At 43.3% G+C, this 10375-nt stretch overlaps 1 protein-coding gene across 2 annotated transcripts; it reads right to left on the bottom strand.

The window, feature by feature from the left end:
• Positions 1-577: 577 nt before the first annotated feature.
• Positions 578-8025, bottom strand: LOC115399898 (E3 ubiquitin-protein ligase TRIM21-like). 2 transcript variants are annotated; one of them, XM_030107578.1, is made up of 2 exons: positions 7949-8025; positions 578-2997 (listed from the first exon to the last, which is right to left on the bottom strand). In XM_030107578.1, exon 2 carries the CDS (start codon positions 2986-2988, stop codon positions 1348-1350), a length of 1641 nt encoding a protein of 546 aa, XP_029963438.1. In that variant the 5' UTR covers positions 2989-2997; positions 7949-8025; the 3' UTR covers positions 578-1347. The 2 variants fall into 2 exon arrangements, with proteins under 2 accessions (XP_029963438.1, XP_029963437.1); XM_030107577.1 differs by lacking the exon at positions 7949-8025 and adding an exon at positions 3977-4327.
• Positions 8026-10375: the final 2350 nt, after the last annotated feature.

Here is a 10375-nt window from a genome sequence, read left to right as displayed (position 1 = left end):
TTAAATAAATACATTTCTTTGTGTGTCAAACATGTCTTTGTTTCTGATGCATGATGTATTTATTTGATGGGTACGTTTTTCACGTTTTGTATTTGCAAAATTACTTTGTGGATTTATATTTACAAAACACACTGAGTTTGTTTGTGAATTGTTGGGTGTGAGTAAAACCCGTTTTGTGTGTTTGTGAGTTTTTGGTACGATTTTAATTATGCAGGTTTCAAGCAGAGGGCAGCATAACATCAACCATCAGCAGAGAGTATTGAAGAGATGAAGCTCCTCTTCTGGTTCAGTTCCAGCAAGAAGATGAGAACCAGAAGAGAAACTGAACTTTACAGTTATGAACTGCAGTCCACACAAACCTGTGAGTCTGTGAGTGAGCTCCATTCTACTGAGTTCATCTGGAGTTTCTCAGCTGCAAATACTGGACAGGACAAAAAGTATTGTGTGGGGCAAAAGTAAAATAAGTCCACAGGTGAGAGTGATTTGATGTCTGAGCTCAAGATAAAATGAATTGTATTTGTGAACAGGAATCATTGAGAAAGTCAAGTCTATGAGTGTGTTTTTTCCAAGTCTTTTTATTGAACTTTTTGTGAGGAACAAACATTGCATGGATATATAAACAATCACAGATAATATCAAATACATTTCTCTCAAACTTATCAGAGAATTGTTGACAACATACATAACTCCTTCTCCACAGAGTGTTCTCATTTCAGAGACATGTGAATGCAAACTGGAATGGTTTCCATCAATTAGTATTATTCTTTATTTGAACGCTGCAGATTGGATTTTTCACAAAAATCTTGACCCTTTTAGAAAATCTCCACCTGCATTAAGTGTGATTCAGCCCAAAATACTTTATAAATCCATGTTCCCCAAAAAATGGCTTCCAATGAGTCAAAATCAAGAAGCGAATTCAGGAGGAATCCAGATGATCCAAAGGAGTTTTTATTCATCAACTGAAGCTCATGATTCCAACATTCAACACTTTTTACAGGGAGAATGACAATATGATCACATAGTTTACACAGTTTTCACAGACTTTAAGATTTCTGCTCATGAAGACATAAAAACACATGAAAACTCTCCTGATGGAGTCTTCAACCATGAAGGAGCTCTGCCATGAATCAGACTCAGAGGAAACAGGTTGATACTGACTCTGACTGCTCAGTGTTTCCTCTTCTCATCACAGCTTTACTTGTGTTGTTCAAACTGTCAGATGAACGTTTCTTTAGGTACAAACTGCTGCTCAATGAAATCAGAGAATCGTTCACCATGAATCACAGTTAATCTGTCACTTTCTCACCACTTTATTCATTGTTGGTGATGTTTAATGATGAAAACAGATCAGACAGTTTGATTGACAGGACAGTTGATCAGAGGAGCAGAGTTTCCACCATCATCATTTTCACCGGGACAGAACAATGGGAGGAGTTTGTCAGTGAAGCAGCAGCCAGTGAAGGAGTAGATCAGAGCTGCAGCAGCTACATCATAAAAAGAGACCAGACCCTCCTCATAATCCACAAACACCCCCACCTTCTCAGGAACACACTTCAGAGAGAGATAAAGGGGAGGGGCATCAACAGCAAAGTTCTTATTTCTATCTATCAAACCTATTATCCATAAACCTTCATCAGGGCTCAGTGTGATCTTTCCCTTCCTGTTGATGGACTTTTTGCTCACTCCCAACATCCAGTCAGTCTTTCCTTTAACCTGAACCTCAAAGTAAAATTTACCTGAAGAGAAACTCTGTTTTCCTAAAACAAAACTATAATCATCAAATCTCTCTGGGTTGTCTGGAAGCTTCTTTCTCACATCACCAAGACTCACTTGTTTTCCATCATCAGACAGGATGAGTTGAGGATGAGCTGTATCAGGATCAAGAGTCACATCCACTGCAAACTGCTGCTTCCTCTTCAGATCAGCCTCAAACAGCTTCTTCATCTCTTTGCTGAGAGTCTCCTCCAGCTGAGCCACAGCTCTCACCACAGTCCCCTCATATGATGATGGACGGACGCTGACCTCTGTCCAGTCCTTGGTGGGTGGAGCAGCTTTCAGGGAGGAGAAGCCTTGGAGGAGGTGGAGGTGGTCTTCAGAGAGGAAGAGCTGCTCCACCTCTGAGCTCCTCTTCATCAGCTCACAGATCTCCTCTTCCAGATCTCTGATGAGACCTTCAGCCTGTTTCTCTCTGGCTCCCTCTTCCTCCTCCATCCTCTCCATCAGCTGCTTCAGGCCTCTCTCAACACACTCCTTCAGAGCAGTGAACACCTCAACACCTTCTGCTTTCTCTCTGTCTGCAGCAGCTTTACTCCTCTTCACACACTCTCTGATCTCCTTGATCTTCACTCGTCTCTCCTGGATCATCTGCTGCATCTCAGCCTCTGTCTTCCTCAGCTCCTTCTTCTTTCCTTCACATTCTTCACTCAGAGGAACAACCTTGTGTTTCTTGTGCTCTAAAACAGAGCACATCATGCAGACACATGTCTGCTCTCTCTGACAGAACAGCTCCAGAGGTTTATGGTGCTTCAGACACATCCTGCCTTCCAGGTTCTCCACAGGCTCCATCAGCTGATGTTTCTTCAGGACTGACACTGTCAGATGAGGCTCCAGATGAGTCTGACAGTAGGAGACCAGGCAAACCAGGCAGGACTTGAGGGCCTTCACTTTGGTTCCAGTGCAGACGTCACAGGGAACTTCTCCTGGTTTGGCAGCTTGTTGCTCTGAGCTGCTGCTGGCTTTGAGTTCAGCTTCACGTCTGAACTGAGAAACAATCTCAGAGATGAAGGTGTTGACGTTGAGTTCAGGTCTTGTTCTGAACTGTTTTTTACACAGGGGACAGTCACAGATGTTGTTGGTGTTCCAGTGCTGAGTGATGCACTGGTTGCAGAAGTTGTGTCCACATGGTGTGGAGACTGGATCAGTGAACACTTCCAGACAGATGGAGCACAGAAACTGATCTTCAGAGAGCAGATTGCTGGCAGCAGACATCTTCACACACTGAGGACAAAAGACAGAGAGTGAACACAACAGAAACAACACAACAGACAGTAATCTCACTCAGGATAAAGATGATGATAAATGTCCACAGAAACAGAATAGCTGGACTGAGAGAGACATAAATCATTCACGACTTTGTAAATAAAACCTAAAAACATCAGAGAAGGATACATAAGAAAAAAACAATGATCAGAGGAAATAATATCACAAACCTTTAATGTTTTAAAAGTTTATCAGGTCATTAAACTAAACAATAAAGAGCGATGGCCCCAGCCAGATCCCAGAAGGCTCCACTGTGAACCCAGGAGCCATGTAGAAATACAAACAGCCCTCCTTCTTCAGCACTTCCACTGTTTGACACTTTTCTTGATGTTGATTAGATTTTCTCTGATCTGTGGCTGGGAGTGTTGCTGCCCCCTGCTGGTCGCTTCTGGCTCTCAGTGTTGGGCTCTGATTTCTGCTTGGACTTAAACAGTGCGCCCCCAGTGGACACATGAGGAAAAGCAACTGTTTTTTTTTTTGGTTTTTTTTTTTTTGTTTTGTTTTGTTTTCTCTCTTTTTCATTTTATAAGGTCATCTAAAGGACAAGTTCTGGCCCGCATGCCCCAGGTTTGAAAACCCAGCTTATTTTATAAATACTTTGTCTATTTTTCTACTTTTCTATTTTCTACTTTCTACTTTTTCTACTTTAAGTTCATGCCGGTCATTTTGACAGATGCTGAATCACTTGAGTTCATTTGAGCTTCTAAACTTTCACTTTCGATTTCATTCGAGCTGCGCAACACAAACACATTTAATCAGTAACAGCAGGATTTCCTGTAATTCCATCTCTCTGTGTTTTACTCGGACTGATAAACAGCTGTTCAAACCCTCCAGAAGCTCATTTTCTCTGGACTTTCTGCTTTTCCCTGGCAGCTGCTGGACTCTGACTGCAGTGTTCTTGTTGAAAGTCAGTGTGAATGAGAGCAGCTGGACTCACCAGGATTTGATGGACTGCAGGTGAACTCAGGAGAAAGACGCTGAAACACAAACTCTGAGGTTTGTCTGAAGAACTTCTGTTTGATGTGAGGAGGGAGACGGAGGACCTCCTCTTTCCACAGTGACCCCTCCTTCCTTCCTCTCACTGCTCTGCAACTTTTTCATTCCTGGCTCTGAGCTTTCACTGGAGACTCTTTTCTTTCAGTCACAGCAGATTAATGGGAAGTTTTAATATTTCATAAAGACAGAAAATAAAGTCAACCTCCTGCCTCCTTTCATAAAAACAGTTTGATTCATTGTGGAAACAAGACTTTCCTCACTTCGTCTTTTCTTCTGGTTTGTTTCAGGACTGTTTGTGTTTTGGGGAAATTGTGTTTCAGTCTCAGTGTTAAAGCTGATCTGGAGTCTGAATAAAAACCATAAGAGAGTTTTTGATTTGAGAAACTCAACCCATCCTGGCTAAGACACAAACAATCAAACTAACTGAAAGCTCAATAAAAACTGTTGTTTTCTTGTGAAATTTCATGGACGCGAGATTAACGACTGACAATGCAGGAAAACTTTCTGCTTTGTTCCCTTTTTGACAGAAACTGTTCAGATTTATAAAGGAAATAAAACTTAAAGCTAAAAATAATGTGAACTGAAAGTTTAGGATCAGACTTAGGATCCCTGGATTTAACTTTAAATATATTTCTGTTTGCTTCTCACTGGGAAAAAAAAAAGCTCTGAATGTGACTGTATGATCACTGACAGAGCTGAAATAGTGATGCTCTTGTTTTAAACCACTGAAGCTGCTGAGGATTGTGGAGAGGAGCTCAGTAAAAAGTCCTGAGCAGGAAACATCCTGTGCAGAAATGAGGAGATGTGGACACAAAGTGAACCATGAAAGAGTTTGTTTCCTCTCTGCAGAGGAAGACCTCAGAGAAGCTTCATGGATGGAGTGAAGGAGGACATGGAGATGGTTCAATATTGAAAGTGAGATGTGAGCTGGAACAACGTTTCTCTACAGTCTAATGTGTCACTTGTCAGAACTCAGGGTTTCTGCAGCCTTCAGCGTGTTTTCACTGACTCTCCCTCATGGTGAATCTTCATGCTGATGCTTTTCTGCCATCAAGAAAGAAACTCGCTTTCACTGCAGCATCTCTGATCTGTGGCTGCTGGTGTTGCGGCCCTTTGCTGGTCACTTCTGGCTCTCAGTGTTGGTCTCTGATTTCTGCTTGGACTTTAACAGTGCGCCCCCAGTGGACACATGAGGAAAAGCATGTCATTTTTATTTTCGGTTGGAAATGTTTTTTCATCTTGACACTTTACAAGGTCATAATAATAATCAGGGCCGGCCCGGGCTTCAGGGGGGGGGGGTGAGGAGCGATGCCGAACGATACCGATCAGTGCCGCGGTGCGTCAGACCGCTGCACAGCGGGGCACACGGAACACAGAGCGTCGTGGCGCCCCTTGTACGACCACAGCGCCCCCCCTGGGACGTGGCGCCCTAGGCGGCCGCCTAGTTCGCCTATGCCTAGAGCCGGCCCTGATAATAATAATAATAATAATAATAATAATAATAATAATAATAATAATAATAATAATAATAATAATAATAAACTCAGATTGTGTGGCATTTTTTCTAAAACACAGTTCCAAAGTGCTTTCCAGATTAAAAGAATAAAACGAAATTGGTCCGCGGACCCTAGCGGACAGGAATTCATGACGATTTTTACGTCATGCGGACCGACGCACAATGCACACCCACGCAGTAGGGTTGCCAACTGTCCCGTATTAGCCGGGACGTCCCGGATTTGAGCCAAAAGAGGCGTGTCCCGTACAGGACGTTGTTTGTCCAGGCCGCACGAGTAAAGGCAAGACGCATTTTATTTTTTTCTCTCTGTGTTCTGAAGGCTGTATGGCATGGCATGTAATTCGAGGGCCCAGCCACTAGGGGCGCTAAAACCAGAGTAGTAGCGCACCAGGCAGAGTGAAGAAGAAACTCACTGTGGAGCTGCTCTGTTTGGGTCAGAAGAAGAAGAATACTGACGGTGTATCTCTGTGGAGTTTCATCCGGTGTCTCTGTCTGTTCGTTCAAGTTCAAGTTTCTGTTTTCATCTCTTGATCTGCCGCTTGTGCGTCCATAGACATGTAAGTTTGAGCCGTTTCCATATCGGGTATGTTTTGTTCATTTCATTGATTTGTGTCTGCTGCTGCAGACTGTGTGTGGTGTTTTCAGTTTAGAAACTGCACCTTGTTGTTTTTTTGTTCGGAAGGTTCTTCAGTTTTGATTTTGCACTTTTTCAGAAAATAAAAAAAAAGAGCATGTTACAATCCAGAAGAGACAGCAGCTGTTTGATGTTATTTTGCACATTTAGCAATAAAAATAGAATAGAAGACTTTATTATTCTCACAGTGGAGAAATTTACAGGTGTATAGGCTCATCGAACAAACACACAGTGGGGTGCAAAAGTAATGAATGGTGCAATAATTAACAGGTAATAGTGCAAATCATAGTAGGATCGATAATAGAAGCTCAACGCAATGAACTGTATGTACAACATGAATCTTAAAAATATAACAGGAATTATATAATATGTACAATATATAAAATGCAGTATGCAATATACGATGCAATATATAACTATACAGTACGATATATAATATGTACAATATGTTTTAGTGGAGTGAATGGATACAGCAGAGTGAATGGATAATAAAGTGTTGCTGAATTTCTTAAGGGGGGAGGGCATATTATAATATCCAGGATTATTACACACATTCTTCACAGTAGAATTGTACAGTCTGACAGCGGTGGGGATAAAGACCTGTGGTAGCTCCTTCCTGCACTGAGGGCGTCTCAGTCGGCCACTGAAGGAGCTGCTGAGCTCCTCTACCGTCTGGTGCAGTGGCTGAGAGCTGTTGTTCATGATGGTTGATCCTTGAATGATAACTGTCTCACATGTATGCCAAACTGATCAAACTGATCATGAGTTATTATCTTGTTATTGTGAGTGTAATACAGTAGCCTAGTGTGTTTTCATAGTCTGTAATAGGGATAACTGTGGCAAAATGCTGTTTTATATATATATGTTTTTGACCCCCTAAAAAACCCAATTTTTTTCAGCTGCCCGCGAGAGGCGTCCCTTATTTCAATCTCTGGGAGTTGGCAACCCTACCACGCAGACATGTGAAGCATGGACGGGCAGCAGACAAGAGGCAAAGGAGGCCTGGCGTCAATTCATTTATCAAAACAGAAGAAGACAGCAATATGGAGGGAGATAAGCCGCTGGCCCCATGGATTCTACTTGTTTGATTAAAAAAATGTTGAAGCAGTTTTCTGTTTTCCACACAAAAAGGAAGACTGGCTAAGAATGCCCTGTTTAATTGTGCAAGAAAAAAGTGTGGTATTTCTTCGTTTTACTGTTCTGTGGTTACAGACCTGAAAATGTAACTCCTGCCAAAAGCCAACGAGAGGGACTGCAGAGGGAGCACTACACACACACACACACACACACACACACACACACACACACACACACACACACAATATGTTATGGTGTGCATGTTTTAGTTTTTTGAATATTTATTTTATTTGGCTCCTTAAATATAAGACACATCATGTGTTAAATATATATAATCATGTTCTGTCGTTTTTTCTTAATGCAATACAGGAAAAAAGGGTATATTTCACACATAGTTTGAAATTGCGATTATTTGTGATTAATCGTGATTGATTAATTTGTAAACTGTGATTAATCTGATTAAAAATTTTAATCATTTGACGGCCCTACATAAAAATCATTCAGTTCTTTGACTGTATTTTATACGTCACCATTCTCATGTGTTCACAGATTAAATACAAAAGTTTTTGTCAGACACACCCTGAAACAGACCGGAAACGTGGACCTGTCTGGACAAAAGAGGACATTTGTTCACCTTCTTCATCAGTTTCCTGACAGTCAGTATCAGTGTGATCAGCTGTACTCACCAGTGTTGGAGTCAGTGTCTGTGAAAGTCCAGATGAACTCAGGTTAGATTTCTTCACAGAGAAACTCAGAGACGTGTCTGAACTCGGGCTCAGTTTATCTTTGACTTTCACTTCCCCAGTGTGACGTTGGATTTCAGTGTCTCCTCCTCTGCCTGCAGCTCTGTTCTTCAGTGTTTGTTTCCTCCATCAGCTTCACACAGACTCTCAGGAAGTGTCGTCTCTGCTGAGCCTCCCTGGCTGGGTTGTTGTTCATCCAGGAGAGATCAACGAGAAATATGACTGAAACCAGTTTAGTGCTGAATCTTTAATGGCTGAGGCCGAGGACTGATGAGTGTTGGAGCCACAATCCAAGAAGAAACATCCCGAATCCAGGAACACATCAGAAAGATGAGCTGCAGAAACTGTAACTTGACACATAATCACTGTGTGCTCTGCATTTTCTTCTGTTGAGGAAAGAGGTTTGTCCATGAATAAAATATACATAACTCAGTGATTTTTCGACTGTTTTTCACATGGTTTAATTTACAGAAATATAACTTCAGGTCGAGGTGGAGAATCATCTCTTTTGAACAACTGTGTTGTGATCTGGAGATCAAAAATCATGAAAAAGTGTTTCAGTCAGTGTGATCAGGTAATCAACTGGTCACACTGCAGGGTATGAAATGATATATAGAAGAATATACAAGTCAACATGTTATATAGAACTGACAGGCAGACAGTTCTTTAACTCTTTCAGAAAGATTATTCAACATTTGATGAACCACTGAGAAACTGCTCCAGCACACTGACAGCTGGGAAACATGACAGCAGTGAACAGCTGATGGGTCACTGGCTCCAGTCAGTGGATCAATAAGAAATGCTGCAGACTCAGCGGGACTGGGGTCGATATTAATGTGTACCAGGCAATATTAATATTTACAAGTCAAATTGTGAATAAACATATACAGAGTGACTGACAATAAAGAATATTTACAAAGAAGTGTTGGAGGCCTGAGAGCAATCAGCTGTTTCCTGTAAACAAAACGTCTGGTCATCAAACTAAATGAAAACTGGTTCATTTACTGTCATGTTTCAACAGGTTTCCATTACATCAGCTCAACTGTGGCTCCATTTACATGATTATTTTTTAAATCCCATTGAAAACTATCGTATTAAACATATTTGTATACATGGACGACATATGAAGCGATCCACACTTGGGAGAGGGCAGCTGACAATCTTCTGTGCTGCTGTGATTAAAAGTCACACATATGTTGAAGATACAAGAAACAACTTTACAAGAAACAGACACAAATCTTTCATGTACATGAAGAAAACAGAAATGAAGAAGATAAACTCAGTGACTACTTCAAATTAGCAGGGTTTAACTGCCCCACATTCCACAACTTTTTGTGAAATCAATGTTGCTGTCTGTTTTTTCGGTGAAACTTTTTGAGTTCAGTTTAAATATGAATTCCAATTTTTTAAAAAAAGGGTGAAAAAAAGTTAATTGAGCAAACAAAGGTTTACTTTTTATTTATTTCCAAACAGAATGAAAACTGTCACGCCCTGTGCCTCTGCAACCAGATGGGGGCGCTTGGGGGCCTGTTTTGTCTTTGTTTGCCCCACCTCAACTGTACCTGTCTGCCCCTCATTTTCTCCTGCCTGGTCATCTGCCTGCTCCGCTTGTTCTCCTGTCTGGCCTCCCTCGTTACTGCCCAAAATGGTTGCACCTGTCCTGCCCTCGACTCAAGCTCTGCTCCCCTCTCTCCTCTTGTCGGCTCCTTGTGGGTCTGTCCGCGTGTTCCTGTTACATGCGCGCCTTGCGCCGCCGGGTAGTCTGCCTCTGGCCGCCGCCGGCGTGCCTGACGCCGCCAGGTCATCTGCCGCTGGCCGCCGCTTGTGCGAACTGGCCTGCTTCTGGCCGGCGCGAGCTCGTCTGCCTCTGGCCGCCACCGGCGCGAGCTCGTCTGCCTGTGGCTGCCACTAGCGCGGCCTGCGCCGCTGGCTCGTCTGCCCCTGGCCCGTCTGCTTCTGGCCCCTGCCGGCGTGGCTCGCACCGCTGGGTTGTCTGCCTCTTGCCGCCACCAGCGTGAGCTTGTTGTCTGCCTCTGGCCGCTGCGGTTCGCGCCGCTGGCTCGTCTGCCTCTGCTTCATCTGCCTCTGCTTCGTCTGCCTCTGGCTCGTCTGCCCCTGGCTCGTCTGCCCCTGGCTCGTCTGCCCCTGGCTCGTCTACCTCCGGTCGCCGCTTGTGCGGCTCGCGCCGCTGGCTCCTCTGCCTCTGGCCACCGCCGCCGCTGCGGTTTGCACCGCTGGCTCGTCTGCCTCTGGTCGCCGCGCCTCGTGCTGCTGGATTGTCGCGCCTGTGTTCCTGTTTCTGCTAGTGTGGAGTTCCGGCCCCGTGACAAAAACAGGAATTATTCATCAGTTTGGAGTTTGAAGCAACAA

Source organism: Salarias fasciatus, chromosome 13 (genome assembly GCF_902148845.1).
Source record: "Salarias fasciatus chromosome 13, fSalaFa1.1, whole genome shotgun sequence".
NCBI lineage: Eukaryota > Metazoa > Chordata > Actinopteri > Blenniiformes > Blenniidae > Salarias > Salarias fasciatus.
Note: the sequence above shows the minus strand (reverse complement) of the source record. Positions and strands in the feature narration are given on the sequence as shown.